Genomic DNA, 22,379 nt, shown 5'->3' with positions numbered 1-22,379 from the left:
AAGGACGAGAAGTGCACAAAAAGGCAGAAACAGGAAGATAGGCAAGAGCTGTGCTGAAGCTTCAGCAGGAGGTAGCATGGCCGAGGACTGGACCCCTGGGGTGTCGGCGCAGCGATCAACGGAGCTGTTGATGCAGGTCATCCAGGTAGGCTTTGCCAAGCAGAAACGGGACTGTCTGGACCCGATTAAAGAGTTGATTGATCGGCTGGAGTACAGACTGGACGCCCAGGATCAGGTGATCCAGAAGGTTGAGAAGGTGCTGGCTGAGCAGGAGGAGCATCAAACAGCGGTGGAGCTGGAGGTGGGGATGCTGCGGAACCAGCAGAAAAGGCTTCTGGAGAAGGTAGAGGACCTAGAGAATAGGTCCCGCTGGCAGAACTTAAGGATTGTTGGGCTCCTGGAGAGGGCCGAGGGAGCGGATGCTGGGGCATACGTTGCGGGTATGTTCGAAAAGCTGCTGGGGGAAGGGACATTCTCCCGACCCTTGGAGGTGGACAGGGATTATAGAGCGCTTGTGAGGAAGCCGCAAACGGGGGACCCTCTGAGGGTAATGGTGATGAGATTCCACAGGTTCTTGGTCAAGGAATGTATTCTTCAGTGGACCAAGCGAATGCGGAGCTGAAAGTAGGACAACAGTATCCTATGGGTGTACAAGGACCTGAGTGTGGAGGTGGATAGGAAAAGGGCAGGCTTCAACCAAGTTAAGTCAATCTTCTTCAAGAAACAGGTGAAGTTTGGACTGCTGTATCCAGCTCGTCTTTGGGTCACATATGAGGACCAGCATCATTATTTTGAGTCGGCCGAAGATGCGCTGGACTTTGCGAAAAGAAAATAACTGGTGGGGGGCTGAGAACTCTCAAACTTTGAGGCAGCTTGTTGGCTTATATTGGGCCTTTATTTTAATTTTTTTAATTTTTTCTCCACTTATTTTTTCTCTTCTGTTTTTGAGTTCTGTTTAAGAAGGGCGGGAAAGTTCTGTCATTTTCAGGTTTTCTAAATCTCGATGTATCCACCCACCATCTGCTCCATGAACCCTTTTAGTTCTTTGCCATTGCTGGCACCCTGCCCATTTTGGAGCATGACCGATCCCGGCCAGGATCAATAACTGTATTAAAGTCCCCTCCCATGATCAGCTTGTACGAGTCCAGGTCCGGTATCGTCCCTAACATACCCTTTATAAATTCCACATCATCCCAATTTGGCGCATATACATTAACCAGCACTACCTTCAGCCCCTCCAGCTTACCACTAACCATAAAATATCGACCCCCCCCCAAATCCGAAACTATTCTATCCACCTCAAATATCATCTGCTTATTAATCAAGATCGCAACTCCTCTCGTCTTTGTGTCCAGCCCTGAGTGGAAGCCTTACTGACCCAGCCTTTCCTCAATCTAACCTGGTCCACTACTCTAAGGTGCGTCTCCTGCAGCATTACCACGTCCGCCTTCAGTCCTCGCAGGTGCGTGAACACACATGCCCTCTTAACCGGCCCATTTAACCCTCGAACATTCCAGGTGATCAGCCTAGTTGGGGGGGGCAAAGAGCCCCCCCTCCCCATCCGCCGATCAGCCATCCCCTTTCTTGGGCCCGCTTCCAGCCCATGCACCGCGCCTCCTCCAGCTGGCTTTCTCTGCCTGGAGAAAATTAAGTTCGCCTTGAGAGGGTCATTGTTAGGGTTCACCCGGAGGTGGCAACCATTCGACTTCTTCGCAGAGAATTAATCGTCAGCAGAAGGGGGGAAGGGGGCTAGGTTAGCGTAGATTAGGGGATTAATTAATGGTGGGACCTGTGGGGGAGGGAGGTGGTATTGGCACTATGTTTACATTTTTTTGTATATTGCTTATATTGCTGCTGTTACAATGCCAAAAAAATACCTCAATAAAATGTTTATTAAAAAAAAAGAAATTACAGGATACTGAGAGGACTAGAGAGAGTGGATGTGGAGAGGATGTTTCCCCTAGTAGGAAAACTAGAACCTGAGGGTACAACCTCAGACTGAAGGGACGATCCTTTAAAACTGAGATGAGGAGGAATTTCTTCATCCTGAGGGTGGTGGATCAATGGAACTCTTTGCCCCAGAAGGCTGTGGAGGCCAAATCACTGTGTCATTAAGACAGAGATAGATAGTTTCTTGATTAATAAGGAGATCAGGGGTTATGGGGAGAAGGCAGGAGAATGGGGATGAGAAACATATCAGCCATGATTGATTGGCGGAGCAGACATGATGGGCCGAATAGCCTAATTCTGCTCCTATGTCTTATGGTCTTAGGTGAAGTTGTCCCCATGTGTCTTCTGCCTTTGTCCTTTCGGTAGTAGAAGTCATGGGTTTGGATGTCTTGGAAAGTTGCTGCAATGCATCTTGTAGATGGTACACACTGCTGCCACTCCTGCACTGGTGGTGGAGGGAGTGAATGTTTAAGGTGGTGGATGTGGTGCCAGTCAAGTGGATTGGTGATAAAAATTCAGACATGGATTTCCCAGGCATGTTTAAGATGTCTAACAGGGCTTGTAAAACCTTCACTACTGACCCATAATTAACAGAAAAAGTATCTAGGCATTTATACAGATTAATGAATGATTGATTTTAATTATTGCTAAACTTATTTTAAAAGATTTGGGGCTGGATTCTCTGGTGAACCAGCAGCGTGTTTCCGGTGGCACACCATTCACTGGCGGCGGGACTCTCGCCACCAGCTTGTCAATGGGATGTCCCATTGAAGCCATGCCATCCCGCTGGGAAACCCAAGAATTCTGGCCTTTGTGTATCAGAATGTAAGTAACTGGGTCAGGAATGAATCACAAAAGGATGGTCTACTTACAACAATTTGTGGGCCGTATTTTTTCTTTTTACCTTCATGGTTTTCTCTATAGTTTTTTAATGTCTCACAAACAAAATATCTCAAGGACAAAAATACATGTTTTAGCTAATATAAATGATAAAACATTTCTTATTCAACAATGGGGAGTGCTTTATTTCTATGTAACCCTCAGCAACAAATTTGACTAATGTTTCACTTACCAGGTCCTGCAGTTTCTTATTAACTAATTATAGGGAAACAAGATGACATTTTTTGTCTCGGAGGTTGGTCAACAAACATACTCCCGAGTTAATAAGCATGATGGTATATCAGAGAGCATATACCCTGAGTTTTGATTATACTGAGGAACCAGGGGGAAATCTCAGGAGAAACAATGACACAAAAGACCAGAAAGATGGAGAAGAATATTACCACAAAGAAGCAGCATATTAGTCATAATTGCCACAGATCTTAATGTATTTTGCTCATAGCGATGAGTACAATTACTACACAGGTTGATTATTTCCCTGTGTAGTTATGAGATGCCCAATGAAATGTAATGAGTCTACATTTTACAAAACATACAATCAGTACAATGCTATGTATGGGCTCTAATTATAATGTTTGCAATTTCTTAAACTATCAGATTGAAAAATGACTTGCAATTTGTAGGCAAGGCTGCATGTTTGTAGCACAATGTCTGTGTTATCTCAATGGCTTCTCACGTCATTATACTGTACATCTTACATCCATTTTGGCTGTTGAGTTCTAAGTCAGTATTGATAGTGGGCTGGATTCTCCGTTCCTGAGACTAAGTGTTGGCGCCGGGGCAGGATTCATGGACTTCTACAACAGCAATACTGACACTTGATTGATTCAGTGACCATTCATGGGCTAGCACCGACGGCACGTGGAACATGACCAATTCCAATAAAAATTAGTATCTGATTCACCGGGTCCATGATTGACACTTAGGAGGCTGACAAGCTGCAGCCGCATATTCGCACTTCACTCCCCACACACACACTCATCCCAGCCAACAAGATGGCGCAGGTTGCGCTGGAGCACGCCCATCCCGTTGATGGATCGGCTGGGGCCAGAGGGCACCTAGGGGAGTGGCCTGGTGGGAGACCCATATAACCCGTGGCACAATTTGGGCAGTCAGTGGGGTGCGCAAACTGCATGGCTGCCTTGCGGGCGGTGTCAAGGGTTGTCCATATCCATCCACCCCGGCCACATAATCCTCCTCCGGGCCACCTCCTGCTACTCCTCTCCTCGGCTCTGGCAGAAGCCCCCTGGCCAGCAGCACAACTGTTAGCACACTATGGTAATGTTAGGCAACTTCCGTACACCCTCTCTCCCCCTCAGCAGCCAAGGTGCCTGTACGTGCGGAGTGGAACGCATTGACACTGCTGTCGAGGCACTGGAGAATTGCGTTTTGACATGAAGCTGGTGCCTGCCACACTTTTGGCGTCAAAACCGATTCTCTGCCCAATCCCCTTTCCCGATTTTGGTATCGGCTGACGGAGAATCCCACCAAGTGCCAGTAATACACAGTCAGATATCCTGGATCTCACTGTGGTTATTGTCTTGCCTGCTGGTCTCAAAAGGATAATTCCATTACTCATGATGCCTTTGAGAAGTACAATGATCCTGAGTTATTTTCAAACTGAGACCAGGGATGGGATTATCGGACCCTCCACCGGATCGGAGAATTGCCGGGGGGCAGCGTGAATCCTGCCCCCGCCGGCCACTGAATTCTCCGGCACCGGAGATTCGGCGGGGGCGGGAATCGCGCCGCGCCGGTCGGCGGGCCCCACCCGGCGATTCTCCGGCCCGCGATAGGCCGAAGTCCCGCTGCAGTAATGCCTGCCCCGCTGGCGTGAATTAAACCACCTCCCTTACCGGCGGGTCCAGGCGGCGTGAGCGGGCTCTGGGGTCCCGGGGGGGGGGTGCGGGGCGATCGGGCCCCGGGGGGTGCCCCCACGGTGGCCTGACCTGCGATCAGGGCCCACCGATCCGCAGGCGGGCCTGTGCCATGGGGGCACTTTTTCCCCTCCACGTCGGCCGTGTAGGTCTCCATGATGGCCGATGCGGAGATGACTCTTCCTGCGCATGCATGGAGTGACATCAGCAGCCACTGATGCTCCTGCGCATGCGCGGACTTCCGACGGCCGGCGGAGTCCCTTCGGCCCTGGCTGGCATGGTGCCAAAGACTTTCCACGCCAGCCGGCGGGACGGCAACCTCTCCGGCGTGGGCCTAGCCCCTAAAGGTGAGGGCTTGGCCCTTAAATGTGCGGATTTTCCGCACCTTTTGGGGCAGCCCGACGCCGGAGTGGTTCATGCCACTCCATCCCGCCGGGACCCCCTGCCCCGCCGGGTAGGGGCGAATCCCGCCCCAGCTTATTTTTGTGCATTCTGATCTCCCAACTACTATTGCATAACTAAAATTATGGTTTGTTTGTAACTTATTTTTATTCGTTAATGGGACGGGGGCAACGCAGGCTGTGCCAGCATTTATTGCCCATCCCTAATTGCCCTTATGGGGGCAGTTAAGAGTCAACTACATTGCTGTGGGTCTGGAGCCATATGTAGGCCAGATCATGTAAGGATGACAGATTTCCTTCCCTAAAGGATATTAGTGAACCAGATGTGTTTTTACGACATTCGACAATGGTTTCAAGGTCATCATTAGACTTTTAATTCCAGATTTTTATTGAATTCAAACTTCACCATCTGCAGTGACGGCATTTGAACCTGTGTCCCCAGAGAATTTACTCTGGGTCTCTGGTTTACTAGTCCAGTGACAATCCCACTACATCACCGCCTCCCAAATTCCTGGCTTTTAAACTGCTTTTTCATGAAAAATCTGAAGATGAAGGTTAGTGCAGGTACAGGCTGATTGGTCGGTTTCTGTTGAATGTGTTTATCAAACAGCCCAAAGGAAACTAAAGTGCATGGACCAGTTTGATCGGCAGGCACGACTAATAAACAGAAATGGATGTGCTGTAATAGCATTTCTGAATGAAAATACACCTTTTTGTTCAGTGTTGTCATTTTCCTAATCTTCTCCCAAATTTGTTCCCTTCTTCATTTTTCATTTACTCATCAAGGTGAGGAACATTAAAGCGAGGGGGTAATAATTAGATGTGGCAGAGGACAGTGCTAAGGATAGATATTTTGAGAGCCCCATAAGTAATAGTGCAGGCTGGGTATAGAGACCATTCTAGAGATACTCTGACTCTGATTGGATAAGTAAAAGTGAAATCAAGCATGGTAATTCTGAGTTGGATAATGGATGCAGGGCAGTTGAAGTGTACGGTCTGGTCAACTGGGACAAAAGCTTGAAATTATGTTAAGGTGGACGAGCAGGGAAAATTCACCGTGAACACAGGTGGCTGACATCAGACACTTACGTGAAGCCAACAAGACTTATCACCAATAGTAAAATAGAAACAAATCTGAGGATAAAGTCAGCAAAAAAAAATATTTTCAGTTCAGTTATTCCAGATTGCCATCACTGATGCATATCGTTCTGAATTTCGAAAGCTCATGGGACGCCCAGAGCGTCCCACAATTGTATGACTGCCCTTTTATGCTAATTGTCCTGCCTCTGAAATTTGGTCTAATGGTTAGTGCTGCTGCATACTGATTGGCAGAAGTTGTGCCCATTACATTGCTGACAGGGCAATGGAGTTTCCAAGCTCTCAATTTTTGATTGTCAGGTTTTGATATCAATCTCGTAGTGACAGCACTTATACAACTGAATTTACACATATTCTACTATTTCAACTAATTGTTGAAATGAAATTTATATCCTGAACTTTTAATTTTGACATTTATGTAAGCTATCAAAAGTTCACTGCATTTTTGTAGTTACAGTGGTTATTAGACACCACAAGTCTTCAAAGATTGTTTTTTGTATGTGTTCATCAACTGTAAAAGTTTAAGTCCTGTAGAAATAGTTTGGCAATTAAACAGACATTTTTTGTACCTATATTTTTTCCAGCATTGCTCTTCTCATATCCTGGTGATGGGAGTGTGTTCTCGACATATCCATACTGGGGCAAACTCTCCAACACAAAGATTAGTTCCTCTGTGATGGTGTCTTCATCTGTGGCAGACAGACATTCTAAAACCAAACTGGCTTGTGATGCTTCATCCACTGTAAACATATCTCCTACAAATAAAGAGGTAATGCTGTGTTATATGGTTAAAGTAGCTTTGCTTTGACAAAATAATAGAATGTCTCACAAGGGAAGTAGGGATATTATGGGCTGTTTATTGGGCTGAATTTCACTGCGGGCTTCGGGACCCCGACATAAAGGTGAAAGGTAGGTCCCAAGGCACCATTTGCTGGCAGCAAGACAGTCTCGGTCATTTTACCATGGATGGCCTTTTGGTAGACCGCCTACCGGTCCGCTGTCCAATTATGGATGGCTACCGATGCTATTGGTCCAATCAGAGGCCGAAAGCTCTGAAGCCTCAGAAGCACAACCGAGAGAGCTCATTGATACTGAAATAAACCAGAGATCTCGAGCCTTGGAAAGGACAGTAAATCAAACTTTCAAGGGGTTTGAGGGTTGTAGGATAAAATTATCTGGGGAGGTTGTTGGCGCTGTGGAACTGTCTTTCCAGCCCCCCCCCACTCCCCGGGCATTGGCACATGAAGCTATTGGCAGTATTCAGGTAGTTTTCTAAAATTACCCTTTATGTGACCTTTCAGAATGAAAGCCAGAGGCCCACTTTCTTGGTGGAGGGAACCAATCCGCCTCACAGTCCACCGCTGGCAAAATGCCCATGCAGCAGGGCTGAATCAGGGAGCTGTCCCGATGCAGCACCCTCGCTATTTGACTGGCTCTCACCCCCTCGCCTCCCAGCTCAGCAGCCGGAGGTTGGTAAAATTCAGCCCAGTTGTATTCAATTCTGGCTGGTAGTGTGAAACGATCTGAGGGATTATTGCATCATTTCACACTGGCTGCAGTATAAATACAACTGGAGCAAGTCAATCTTTAGGAGTGGGAAAATCAGACCTATTGCATCATTGTAGATATTTACTGGGAAAGGCACACCCACCACTTGTGTGCCTGCAAACTCTGAGATGGCACAGGCATGGGGCGAAATTCTCTGGAAACGGCGCGATGTCCGTCGACTGGCACCCAAAACGGCGCAAATCAGTCGGGCATCGCGCCGCCCCAAAGGTGCGGAATGCTCCGCATCTTTGGGGGCCGAGCCCCAACCTTAAGGGGCTAGGTCGGCGCCGGATGAATTTCCGCCCCGCCAGCTGGCGGAAAAGGCCTTTGGTGCCCCGCCAGCTGGCGCGGAAATGACATCTCCGGTCGGCGCATGCGCGGGAACGCTAGCGGCCGCTGACGGCATTCCCGCGCATGCGCATTGGAGGGAGTCTCTTCTGCCTCCGCCATGGTGGAGACCGTGACGGAGGCGGAAGGGAAAGAGTGCCCCCACGGCACAGGCCTGCCCGCGGGTCGGTGGGCCCCGATCGCGGGCCAGGCCACCATGGGGGCACCCCCCTTGGCCAGATCGCCCCGCGTCCCCCCCCCCCGGTCCCGCCGGTAATGTAGGAGGTTTAATCTACGCCGGCGGGATTTGCATTTTAGCGGAGGGGTTTCGGCCCATCCGGGCCAGAATATCGCGCGGGGGGGGGGGGGCCGCCAACCGGCGCGGCGCGATTCCCGCCCCCGCCGAATATCCGGTGCCGGAGACTTCGGCAACCGGCGGGGGCGGGATTCACGCCAGCCCTTGGTGATTCTCCGACCCGGCGGGGGGTCGGAGAATCTCGCCCATGATGTTAAAACTTGCTGATTTATATTCTACTTACAAATCTTGACCACATAACTTTAGTCAATATTGTCACTCACCACAGAGCATTCCAGAAGGACACAGAAGTAGTTTTATTTAAAGGGCCAGCAATCAACTTGCCGGTAAAGTAATTTAGAAAGAATCTGCCATTTAAAGTTCAGGAACTACTCTGGAGGGTTTTTTAGAGATTCTGTGGTGTTTTATCAGGGATCTTTGATCTGTACTCCCAAGTAGAACTGAGGATTTGGTGACCTGCCCACACAAAGATTGAAGGAGGTATGGGTCTTCAATTGCAGTGCCTCTGGCTCTGCAACATGACAGTGAGATGGAGTAGCGGCCGCAGAGAGGGAAGGTCTGTGCAATACTCTTTGCCAAGTTGGAGCTGGACATCCCCCATGCTCCTTACCAGTGACAGGAAGCTGTCTGATAGACTAGTCAATGCACCCAGCATCTCGGTGTGCATTCTTATCAGTTTCCTCCTCTATACCACTCCAACAAAGTTTTCATCTGAGCCCCCTGTAGTAGAACTCAACCTCACCCTCCAGTGAGCTGGCACATGAGCCATTATTTACTCCCTGGCCTAGCAGCATCCAAAATGGCATCACAGGGGAGTTGTCAAGCAAAGTTTAACACAGATTCTGAGGACAGCTACACAAGTACTTTACCAAAGAGGGAGATTTTAACGAGAGTCTGAAAGGAGGCGAGAGGTAGGAAAGTTTAGGGCGAGAATTTTGATCACTAATAGTTAGGTCATGACTGCTAGGATTCATGAGGCTATACCCCAGAATTTTCAGGGTGTAAGGAAAAAAATACTTTTTAAAATTCCGATGTACCAAGAGTAGAGGCAAATATTTGTAATTCATTTTCAAATCTATTTTTTTCATCTGAGCATATTTAACAGCATAGACATTTAGAGATATTTAGATGCTTTTCCTGACTTTGCCTCATAAAGTTTCATTAAATTCACACAATATTGTTTCTTGTGAACCCTCATAAAGCACCAATTCTATAACATTATATTTATATCCATCTATCTAAATCAAAAACTACATGTGGGAGGATTGCCCACAGCTCCCATATGGGGCCTAGCATCTGTGTTTGGTGGATGCAGTATTTGCAGAATCTTAACTTTGAATGCAGTGGACTTGAACCTACTCGTGTATATTAATATTTCCTCTGACTACACCATCCAGCAGATGGATTGTCGAGTCACCAGTGACCTTGATCAGTTTTCTGCATGAGCGGAATTTCAAAGTCCCCTGTGCATGCTGGGCCTTACTCATCTCTGATGATGTTTTGCAATCATCACATATGGATTTCAAAAGATTTCACTTTCTCAATGGTCTGATATGGACATTAACACAATAAACCCACATCTTTACAATAATTTGCTGATTCAGACTTTTAATTACATCGCAGTTATCTACGATGAAGCAGTCTAGACTTTGAAATATTTGCATGGAGTGAGGTAGGTTTTTGTATTGCTCAGGGCCAGTGATCAGGAAGGAAACATTTTCCAACTCTTTGGACCAAGCATCAGCATTAAGTACTCACTTGTCACATTTTATCTTGCTTTGAATCATAGTAAAACATCCTCTATCTTGCCCAGACAGTGAAAATACATCCCAAGCACCAAATAATACAGCTTACAATTACCATAGACGCGATTCAGCAGACCCAAGTTCAAGCCCATTAAACAGTGCGTTTAACGGGGTGAAAGACCCTACTCTTCAGTGGCACTTTGCCATTTTTTTGGGCCTTGGCGAGCAATTCCCCATCGAGGCCATTCTTTAAGTCATTTCCTGGAGCTCGCCTGTGCAGGAAGAATATTCGGGGATCGGGGTGCCATTTTTAAAGGCAGCCCCAATCTTTTGATCCTCCCTCACCCCTCCAGATCCCCCCCCCCCCCCACTTCATCCAACTTACCTCTTCCAGGGTCCTCAAGCCCACGCCCCCCCCTCACCCCATCTCTTATGGGCAAGGCCTCCCTGCCCCTTGCATGGACAACTGGGCACCTAGACACCTTGGCACTGCCAGACTAACATCCTGGAAGTGTCCCTTCTACCCTGGCAGTGCCAAGGTGCCAGCCTGGAACTACCAAGGTGCCCAGGTGCCAGGGAAGTACTAGGATACCACCCTGCCCTGATCCCGACCACCCTGTGGTCACAGCTGGCTCATTTAAATATGTGTGCCTCGATCTTTCAGAGTGAGAGGCGCCTCGGCCACTGAGAGTGAGAGGCGGATCACGATGCGCTGTGAGATTCCGTTGAATCTTGCGAGACGCTTCGAGCATCGCAAATCTTGATGCAAACCTCTCGCAAGATTCAACGGCTTTGTCCCAACACCAAGTCAGGCGTGATGAGGCCACTGAATCGTACCCATATCATCCAACATTGTGGGCTTTCTGAACTTGCAGTGAATGGAATTTGTTAGGAAAACAAAGTTGATCTGGTGGGATATAAAGAGTTACATGATTAGTTACACTGGCTCGCTAATTTAATCTGGAAACAAACGGTGGTCAGACGAAGATGGATGAAGAGATACAAATGTTGTGATGAATGTAGCTATTGTCAAATATTACGTTTTATAGTAATGTTATTAAAAGCCTGGATTAATTAAAGGTATCCAGACTGTATGTTTGCTAAAGCTGTAATTAGGAGTCGTAAAAGGTGAGGTCATGATTGATTTCAAACACTTATTTGGTTACAGATAAAGGGGCTAATGGAATCATGTTTTGATTGCTGGAGATTCCCTGGAATGTAGATAATTTATGGGGAGTGGTGTTTAGTTCTAGCTAAGCAGGCCATGGAACTTAGTAGGATACACATGATGTAATTAATGGGAGCAGCCAGATCTGTCTAGTTTGGCAGTATGCTAGAAGTGGGCTATGGAGAGAGAGAGGGTAAATGGAGTTGAAATCAGCCATGATTGAATGGTGGAGTGGACTCGATGGGCTGAATGGCCTTACTTCCGCTCCTGTGTCTTATGGTCTTATGGTCTTAAGTTTTTAAGTTGAACAGCAGTCTTGCCAAATGCTGTCGGTTAAGCAGAAGAGTCTGACAAGGTGGAAGGATTTTCAGATTGTTCCTGAAAGGGTCTTTCTCTCCAAAGATCTGGACAGATAAGCAAGTAAACCTGTTCTGTTAACATTATTTATAAGTGGCATTTGAACTGTATTGGGTTGCTTGATTGGAATATCTATAGTGGAGGTGTAAGGAATAAGTTAAGGTTTTTTCCTTTTATTTAAGAACTGTTAAATTGATGAGTGTAAAGCTATTTAGTTGAAGTTAATGTGGTTAATTCTGTGTTCAAATTTAAGGTTTTCTTTTTACATAAAAGATACCTATTGATCAGAGTCATTACTCCTTGGGTGAAGTATCCTTTCCTCAGTTTAAAAAAATGTTTTTAAAATTGTTTGGTGTTCTTTCCTGGCATCCTAACAAATGTTGGGGTCTGGTCCGAGATCTTAACAATCGGTAGATATAAACAGCAAAGTTATTAAATTAATTCCTTCAACGGTGCAAATAGAAATCAGGAATAGCCAAATATTTCTGAATCCATGTTAATAAATATAATTTGTAGTTGCTTCATCGTACAATATATCAGGGTCATGAGAAGTAATGCATTGCTTAACTTGGTAAGCTTATGTAACAGACAAGGAATCAAAGTCATCCCACTCTTAGAGGATTGGATTGGATTGGATTTGTTCATTGTCACGTGTACCGAGGTACAGTGAAAAGTATTTTTCTGCGAGCAGCTCAACAGATCATTAAGTACATGAGAAGAAAAGGGAATAAAAGAAAATACATAATAGGGCAACACAACATATACAATGTAACTACAAAAGCACTGGCATCAGATGAAGCATACAGGGTGTAGTGTTAATGAAATCAGTCCATAAGAGGGTCATTTAGGAGTCTGGTGACAGTGGGGAAGAAGCTGTTTTTGAGTCTGTTCGTGCGTGTTCTCAGACTTCTGTATCTCCTGCCCGATGGAAGAAGTTGGAAGAGTGAGTAAGCCGGGTGGGAGGGATCTTTGATTATATTGCCCGCTTTCCCCAGGCAGCGGGAGGTGTAGATGGAGTCAATGGATGGGAGGCAGGTTCGTGTGATGGACTGGGCGGTGTTCACGACTCTCTGAAGTTTCTTGCGGTACTGGGCCGAGCAGTTGCCATACCAGGCTGTGATGCAGCCAGATAGGATGCTTTCTATGGTGCATCTGTAAAAGTTGGTAAGAGTCAATATGGACATGCCGAATTTCCTTAGTTTCCTGAGGAAGTATAGGCGCTGTTGTGCTTTCTTGGTGGTAGCGTCGACGTGGGTGGACCAGAACAGATTTTTGGAGATGTGCACCCCTAGGAATTTGAAACTGCTAACCATCTCCACCTCGGCCCCGTTGATGCTGACAGGGGTGTGTACAGTACTTTGCTTCCTGAAGTCAATTACCAGCTCTTTAGTTTTGCTGGCATTGAGGGAGAGATTGTTGTCACTACACCACTCCACTAGGTTCTCTATCTCCCTCCTGTATTCGGACTCATCATTATTTGAGATCCGGCCCACTATGGTCGTATCGTCAGCAAACTTGTAGATGGAGTTGGAACCAAGTTTTGCCATGCAGTCGTGTGTGTACAGGGAGTAGAGTAGGGGGCTAAGTACGCTGCCTCGTGGGGCGCCGGTGTTGAGGACTACTGTGGAGGAGGTGTTGTTGTTCATTCTTACTGATTGTGGTCTGTTGGTCAGAAAATCGAGGATCCAGTTGCAGAGTGGGGAGCCAAGTCCTAGGTTTTGGAGCTTTGATATGAGCTTGGCTGGGATTATGGTGTTGAAGGCGGAGCTGTAGTCAATAAATAGGAGTCTAATGTAGGAGTCCTTGTTTTCGAGATGCTCTAGGGATGAGTGTAGGGCCAGGGAAATGGTGTCTGATGTGGACCGGTTGCAGCGGTATGCGAATTGCAGTGGATCAAGGCGTTCTGGGAGTATGGAGGTGATGCGCTTCATGATCAACCTCTCGAAGCACTTCATTACGACTGAAGTCAGGGCCACTGGTCGGTAGTCATTGAGGCACGTTGCCTGGTTCATCTTTGGTACCGCTATGATGGTGGTCTTCTTGAAGCAGGTGGGGACCTCGGAGTGGAGTAGGGACAGGTTAAAGATGTCCGTGAATACCTCTGCCAGCTGGTCCGCGCAGGCTCTGAGTGCACGACCAGGGATCCCGTCTGGGCCCGTCGCCTTCTGAGGGTTCACTTTCAGGAAGGCCAATCTGACTTCGGAAGCTGTGATGGTGGGTATGGGTGAATTATGGGCTGCTGGGGCACTCGCCAGCGGATTGTTGCTTACCTGCTCGAACCGAGCATAGAATGCATTGAGTTCATCGGGGAGTGGCGCGCTGCTGCCAGAGATACTGTTCGGCTTCGCTTTGTAGCCCGTTATGTTGTTTAGTCCTTGCCACAACCGCTGAGAGTCTGTCTGTGACTCTAGCTTGGTTTGATATTCTCTCTTGGCATTCCGGATGGCTTTGCGGAGGTCGACCCTGGATTTATTGTATAGGTCAGGGTCGTCTGCCTTGAACGCCTCAGATCTGTCCTTCAGTAGGGAGTCAATCTCGCGATTGAGCCATGGTTCGAGTTGGGGAACGCACGTACTGCTTTCTTTGGCACGCAGTCGTCCATACATTTGCTGATGAAGTCTGTGACGGTGGTAGCTGAGTTCTTAAATATGGACCAGTCCACTGTCTCTAAGCAGTCACGTAAGAGCTCTTCTGTCTCCTCGGACCAGCACTGCACAACCTTCTTAGCTGGATTCTCCCGCTTGAGTTTCTGCTTGTATGCCGGGAGAAGGAGCACCGTCTTATGGTCTGATTTCCCAAAGTGCGGTCGGGGGATGGAATGGTAGGTGCCCTTGATTTTTGAGTAGCAGTGGTCAAGAGTGTTGTCGCCTCTGGTGGGACAGGAGATGTGCTGGTGGAATTTTGGCAGTACTCTCTTGAGGTTGGCCTTGTTGAAGTCTCACGATGAACAAGGCCTCCGGGTGTTCTGTTTCGTAGTTGTTTATTACTGTGTATAGTTCGTCCAGCGCCTTCCTCACTACTGCCTGGGGTGGGATGTAGACCGCTGTGATTATGGCTGAAGTGAACTCACGTGGAAGATAATATGGGCGGCACTTCACGGTCAGGTATTCCAGGTCTGGGGAGCAGTAGGTCGCCAGAGACGCCAGAGACATAAAGAGATAACAACTAGAGAACAATCCAGCTCAACAGAAGGGGAAAAGAAAGTAAGACTACAAATGGCCTGAAGGGTGCCTTATTGGCCATTGTTTTGACTGCTTGGCACCAGTAGACTAGGATGTCCTGTACTGAGAATTTTGGTCTGCAAACTATATGTTCCCAAACCAAACTGAGGGGCAGAAATAGCCCTCTGAATTGTCTCAGGCAGTGAAAATCTCAGAATATTACTTTAAACCATAAACCAAAGTAGAGCCAAAGATGTAGGGTTAAGCTGGTAGAATGTACATTAAACATAATCTCAGAAAGCCATCAACACATGGAATACACTTCCAGATAGAATTGAAGGAAACACCACAAAATCATTTAAAGAAAAACTAAATGCAACAATGTTGAATTCATGACCCCAGTATTCTAAATACACCAACCAATCTTGAGGTGTCGTAATAGTGTATACAAATATACAAGATTGTGAACTAACCAATTTTAATTGTAGGAGGTTGATTGTTGACTGGCATTACAGTGATGTTAAGGTCATAGAAAGGCAGAGAGCCATGGAGTGGCACTGGTGGTGGAAGAGGTCCATCATAACAGCAGCTGTCCACTGTACCTGCTTCTGCATCGGAGACAATTACTGTCACAGTGTCCATGCAAGAACTGTATCCTATTTCACCACCTGGAATGCAAAAAATTGATTAACATCTCAACAAGTCCTTATCGGGTTGTTATTCTCAACCAGTACTAACTTCGGAAGCACACTCAGGTTTTGAGTGGATTTGTAAATCCCTTTTATTAACATATGCTGCCTGCAGAGACTAGCCCTGCACAGGAAGGCTGCAGGGTCAGATTATTTGATGCAGCAGTTCACAAGCTGCTGCTGTGCATAAGGAGAAGTCACAAATCTTGGTGATTTGACTGTTGCTCCATTCATTAGATTGGATAGGAAAAATTAAAGGTCTCAAGGAAGAGACATGTCTTTGTTGAAAGAGTCAGGTTGAGGGGTGTTGAAACGTAGTGTTGCCTTCTTTGTGGTAGAGGTGTACCCTCTTCAAAACTCTGCTGTCTGTCTGGGAAGGAGTGGCAGTGCGGGTGAACGCAGCTTCCACATTGAGGAAGTCTGGCATATTTGCAAAGGGTTTCCCTGAAACCTCTTCTTGTCCTGCCGTTCCCTGAAGCAAAGAGGAACTCCCAGGTAAATACCCATTTTAACAGAATTAGGTCCTTAAAATGATTTTTTTAATTTCTGGAAATGCCAAGATATGAAAAGCCATACAATTAAAATCTGAATACAATGCAAACAAACAGTCAAATAGTGGAGCAAAAAAGGGGTATATCCTCCTTCGCTCTGCTTATTTTGGTCTTCAGTGCTGGAGCCGGGGACACGCTGTGCTGCCTGTATCTCACCTGACCTGAGTCAGGAAGGTCGGGCAAGACAGTCACTTATGAATTTTAGTGCAGTTAAGTGTCGATGGAGCAGCAATCTAGTGTTGATTGCCAGTCTGAGGAAGTTATGGCCTAATATATAAAAATTAAAAGGAAAATCTATAAGAAATGGTCACAGACTATCGAGCAATTAAATTGTGAAACAAGTGGAATATTATTTTGTACATTCATTTTCTGGTTAAAGTTAACACTACCTCCTTCTAATGTCCCTACCAGTGTGCGAATAGGAGATGAACCCTTGGATGATATCCAGTTGTGAAAATTTGTCGACTGTAACTTCATTTCTTTGTATCACTCCATATGATGGTGAACGAGCGATTATATATGTCAGCTTCATGTCATTACTGTCAGTATCTGTAGCATAAAGGTACTCTGCGGTAATGGTGATCATTTCTCCCTCAGGACATTGCAGGCCAGATTTTAAATGTGGCTGTAGCTCTGGAGGTTCATCATTGATTGGTATAATCTTCAAGAAAAGATCAAAGAGTTAAAGCATAGCAAGCACGAGGACAGAATTTCCCCCTCCCCCAAGGGCTTGGGAAACCCGGCATGGGGAGGGAGAAGTTGCCATCTCCTTTTACAGTGCTCCTTATAAATCAAGAGAAGGAGGAAATGGCTTCACCACTTCTGATGTGACCTTTTCCTCCTGCTGCTGCAAAAGCTAACCTTCCCCACCTAAGCACTGAACCCTGGCTTTGCCCCCTCCAGTAAAAACCGCTGCCAAACCTCGATCTCCAGCCTCCTTCGTCCCTAATGATGAGGGACCATATCCTCAAAGGTCTCCAGCTGACTGGCTGAAGGCCGGGAAACAAAGAGCAAATTGATCATAAATTCCTGTTGTTAAATTCAGCAGGAACACTGTGTCCCTGGCCTTGTCAGATTTTAGCCATGATGGTGATTTCCCCTTATCTTGGCAAATATAGGGGCCTAAGAACCTGCACATAATGTATGGTTTGAAACAAAAATATTGGATAGTGAGTGAGACACATGGCACTGATCTTAGGCAATGGCTGGTGGGAAAAACATTTTAATAAAACAAAATCGGCAGTTTGAAAATAATACGTTTTCAGAGTTAACTACTTGTATGTACACCTGGCCTCTTCAGATTCCCTTGTATATCAAGCATGTGCATGCATGTACTCAGTTGTACTCTGAGCTATGAAGATGACCAAGGTACCCATGTGCCAACCTGATTGGTACACAATGGGCTGGAGTCCCTGGTCCCCAGTGGCGTGTCATTCACTGACTGCGGGATTCTATCTTCCCGCTGCTTGTCAATGGGGTTTTCCATTGAAGCCACCCCATGCTGCTGGAAAACCCTCAGGTGGAGGTGCCAGCGGAAAAAGAGAATCCCAACGGCTGAGGAATTCTAGCCATTCTCTCTCTAAGCTAGCCTGAGGGACTGTGCCAACTCCGGGAGGTAAAAACAGATCAGCTCCAGTGTATATAATCGAGCTGGAGATGCCTTCAAGGCTTTATCTATACTAGCTATAGATAGCACAAGTGGATAGCACTGTGGCTTCACAGCACCAGGGTCCCAGGTTCGATTCCCCGCTGGGTCACTGTCTGTGCGGAGTATGCACGTTCTCTCCGTGTCTGCGTGGGTTTCCTCCGGGTACTCAGGTTTCCTCCCACAGTCCAAAGACGTGCAGGTCAGGTGGATTGGCCATGATAAATTGCCCTTAGTGACCAAAAAAAAGGTTAGAAGGGCTTATTGTTTTACGGGGGTAGGGTGGAAGTGAGGGCTTAAGTGGGTCGGTGCAAACTCGATGGGCCGAATGGCCTCCTTCTGCACTGTATGTTCTATGTTCTATGTTCTCTATGTAGTTCAAATATTACACACTGAAGTGTAAAAGACTGTCTTCCCAGCAATCCATGGCCAGAATTCTCCAGCCATCGGGGTTCCCTTTTCCCACTGGCAGTGTACCCCCACCCGTGGGTTTCCCAGGGGCGTGGGGTGGCTTGAATAGGAAATCCCATTGACAAGTATCAGGAAGGTAGAATCCCGCCACCATGAATACGCATCCCTGAGAAACACATGGCTGGGGGACCGGAGAATCCTGACCCAGATTTCTGCAGTGGGATTCACCGGAGTCGGCGTGATGGCCCAATGCCGGCGCAAACAACTCCGGTGTCAGGCGACTGGAAGTAGCTGAATCCTGCGCACTTCCAGGGGCTAGGTGGACGCAGGAGGGGTTGGCGCCACGCCAGCCGGCGCCGAAGGGCCGGCGTGATCCCGCGCATGCACGGAACTGCCGGCGTATTCTGGCGCATGCGCAGGGGGGTGTCTTCTCTGCGCCGACCATGGTGGAGCCCAACAGGGGTTGGCGCGGAAGGAAGAAGTGTCCCCATGTCACAGGTCCGCCCGCAGATCAGTGGGTCCCAATCGCGGTGCCCCCCCCCCCCCGCCCCCCCGGCGCTCGAGGACCGCCCAAGCTGGCTTACCTGCCAGGTCCCACCATGTGGGACCATATCTAAGCCACGCCGGCGGTACCGGCCAAAATCGGGCAGCCGCTCGGCCCATCGGGGCCCAGGAATTGCCGGGGAGGCTGCTCCCAAAGGCCCCCGACCGGCGTAGCATGAACCCCGCCCCTGCCCGAAAACTGGCGCCGGAGAATAGGGCAGCCGGCATCGGGGCGGGATTCGCACCGCCCCCCGGGGATTCCCTGACCCGGCGGGGGTTTGGAGAATCCCACCCCTGCTTTCTAAATGTGAAGCAGCAGTGGCTGCTTCACAGGGCATGGAATTCCTCAGATTCACAACTCTTTGGTGAAGAGGTTCCTCCTCAACTCAGTCCTAAATCTGCTCTCCTTATTTTGAGGATATGCCCCCTAGTTCGAGTTTTACCCGCCATTGGAAACAACCTCCCTGCTTCTATCTTAACTATTCCCTTCATAATTTTATATATTTCTATAAGATCCCCCCTCATTCTTCTAAACTCCAATGACTATAGTCCCAGTCTACTCAGTCTCTCCTCATAAGCTAATCCTCTCAACTCCGGAATCAAACTAGTGAATCTCTTCTTTGACCCCTCCAGTGCCAGTACATAATTTCTCAAGTAAGGAGACCAAAACTGTACACAGTACTCCAGGTGTGGCCACACCAGCACCCTATACAACTGCAACATACTTCCTTGTTTTTAAACTCCTTCCCTCTGGCAATGAAGTTCAACATTCCATTTGCCTTCCTGATTACCTGCTGCACCTGCAAACCAACGTTTTGCGATTAATGCACAAAGGACACGCAGGGCCCTCAGCCCAGCAGCATGCTGCAATTTTTTACCATTTATTTAATAGTCTATTTTGCTGTTATTTCCACCAAAATGGATTACCTCACATTTACCAACATTGTGCTCCATCTGCCAGACACTTGCCCACTCTCTTAAACTATGACTTTGCACACTTTCAGTGTCCTCTGCACACTTTACTCTACCACTCGTCTTAGTGTTGTCTGCAAACTTTGATACATTACACTTGGTCCCCAACTCCAAATCATCTATGTAATCCAGGGGTTGGTTTAGCACAGTGGGCTAAACAGCTGGCTTGTAATGAAGACCAAGGCCAGCAGCGTGGGTTCAATTCCCGTACCGGCCTCCCCGAACAGGCGCTGGAATCTGGTGACTAGGGGCTTTTCACAGTAACTTCATTGAAGCCTACTTGTGACAATAAGCGATTATTATAAATTATAAACAATTGTGGTCCCAAAACTGATCCCTGAGGCACATCACTAGCCACTGATCGCCAACCAGAAAAACACTCATTTAACCCCACTCTTTGTTTTCTGTTAGTTAACCAATCCTCTATCCATGCTAATACATGCCCTGCACCCTTATCTTGTGCAACAGCCTTTATTATGGCACCTTGTCGAATACTTTCTGTAAATCCAGATACACCACATCCATCGGTTCCCCGTTGTCCACCGCGCTCGTAATGTCCTCAAAGAATTCCAATAAATGAGTTCAACATGACCTGCCTTTCATGACCCCATGTTGCGCCTGCCCAATGGGACAATTTCTATCCAGATGTTTTGCTATTTCTTCCTTGATGATAGTTTCAAGCATTTTCTCCACTACAGAAGTTAAGCGAACCGGCCTATAGTTACCCACCCTTTGTCTACCTCCTTTTTTAAACAATGGCGTCACATTTGCTGTTTTCCAATTTGCCACCCTAGAGTCCAGCGAATTTTAGTAAATTACCACGAGCGCACTTGGTATCTCCCCCGCCATCTCTTTTAGCACCCTCGGATGCATTTCATCATGGCCAGGAGATTTGACTACCTTTAGCCCCATTAGCTTTCCCAACACTACCTGCTTCATGATAATGATCGTGGCCAGGTGGAACTTTCAGCTGCCCAAGCACAAGAACATGAACGTAACCTCAAATCGGGGGATTGGGCAGGATACCCAAGAGACTAAGTTCTCCCGTCAGCAGAGAATTGGAACTGTGACCCATTAGCACTAGGAGTATGGCCAAGATGGTATTCTCATACCTTTACTATGCATAGCAATGAACACACCGGTTTCCTGGAACTTATTGGTCTTGGGCCACTATTTTGAGTGAGCACATCAACCCCAGTTGCCAGAGATAGACCCCAGCCCAGTGTCCACCATCCGGCCCCACTCTCTGGCATTGTCAATGGTGCACTGCCCTGGGACCATTGCACTGAAACTTTGGCAGTGACACCCTAGCCTGGCATGCTGGAGCCCGAGGAGGGTCAAGGACATTAGCCCTTGCTCATGTGCCACTCTGCTGCTGCCAGGCAAAAGAGGGAGGGTCCCCAAAGGGTCTTGGGGGTTAGGTAGGTTTAGGTAGGTTTAGGCTGTGGGTAAGGGGTTGACCCCAGGACGCTGTGCGATATAGGATCCCTGTGTCTAGGCTGCCTGTTCCAGTCCTGGGCAACCTTAAGATCAATCTTGGCATGTTGATCTCAGGCAGCCCTCTGTTCAACATCATCATCCATGTCTGACGTGTTTAAACTTTGAAGTGACCTTCTCACCCTGAACTGCTCTACCTGACAGCTGATGAGCAGATCAGACAGTTAATTGAAAAATCAAGTCAGATCATTTTCGCTTTCCTCACATATTTTCAGTCAGCTCTATGTATTTAAAACTGATGCTGTTTAATGTCTGGGCCGCCCTAGAAAATGCACAACACAGTGTAGTACTTTTAACTAGCCTCTGATTGGCAGCTTAATGTTCTAAACACAGTAGGCCTCAGGTTTGTTTATTTATCTTTCCCTTCAGGCTTGAATGCATCTGAAGTACCCTCCATTGATCCTAACTGCAATGGTTATAAACATCCTTGTTCTGATTGATAGCTACTGGCCACTTCAAAAATGTTAAGTGCTTTCACTTCCTCTTTTCTAACTGCGGAAAACACTTAGCACTTAGCTGCCTGGCAGTGGCCGAGGGGCACATCAGCAATGGGCTAACCTCCTTGACTCCCCCTAGGGCCAGAGGGTGATGAATCTGTGGAACTCTTTGCCGCAGAAGGCTGTGGAGGCCAAATCACTGAGTGTCTTTAAGACAGAGATAGATAGGTTCCTGATTAATAAGGGGATCAGGGGTTATGGGGAGAAGGCAGGAGAATGGAGATGAGAAAATATCGGCCATGATTGAATGGCTGAGCAGACTCATGGGCCGAGTGGCCTAATTCTGCTCCTATGTCTTATGGTCGTAAAGGGCCCATCATGCCAGGACTGCTCTAGTCAATACTTGCACCAAAGCCTGTCCGGTTGAATTCCCTCAGGGGGGAATTTTTTTTTTTTGGGGGTGGGGGGAGATTCAGGCTTCCAACCCATTAATCTTATTCAAATGAATGCAAAGGACCTTTTTTCATGTTCCTGCTGGCATAGGGTGGGAAGCCTGCTATGTCCAGCGGGGTGGGACTGGAGAAAGGGGGTGGGTCTGCCTTCAGCGCCGATCCTGTTTTGGACCAATGTGGGATTCTCTGCCTGATCAGGATTCCTGATCTTAGCGGCAGGAACCAGAGAATTCCACCTAATCTGTTGAGCTACTGGCACCAAAGTGATCCTCCATCTGCATTCCTCTAAGCCAAAACAGCCCACAGCCACTCCATCACAGGTCATTCCAAATCT

At 47.5% G+C, this 22,379-nt stretch overlaps 1 protein-coding gene across 1 annotated transcript in view; it reads right to left on the bottom strand.

Annotated features, from left to right (window-relative positions):
• The window catches only part of frem1b (Fras1 related extracellular matrix 1b), a 377,590-nt gene that overhangs the window by 172,279 nt on the left and 182,932 nt on the right, over positions 1–22,379 (bottom strand). The window contains exons 16-18 of the mRNA XM_072510980.1: positions 16,497–16,749; positions 15,322–15,516; positions 6,796–6,981 (exon numbers count right to left, since the gene is read on the bottom strand). Coding sequence (XP_072367081.1) covers positions 6,796–6,981; positions 15,322–15,516; positions 16,497–16,749 — 634 coding nt within the window. The remainder of the gene's footprint in view (positions 1–6,795; positions 6,982–15,321; positions 15,517–16,496; positions 16,750–22,379) is intronic.

Source organism: Scyliorhinus torazame, chromosome 7, assembly GCF_047496885.1.
Source record: "Scyliorhinus torazame isolate Kashiwa2021f chromosome 7, sScyTor2.1, whole genome shotgun sequence".
Taxonomy (NCBI): Eukaryota; Metazoa; Chordata; class Chondrichthyes; order Carcharhiniformes; family Scyliorhinidae; genus Scyliorhinus; species Scyliorhinus torazame.
Note: the sequence above shows the minus strand (reverse complement) of the source record. Positions and strands in the feature narration are given on the sequence as shown.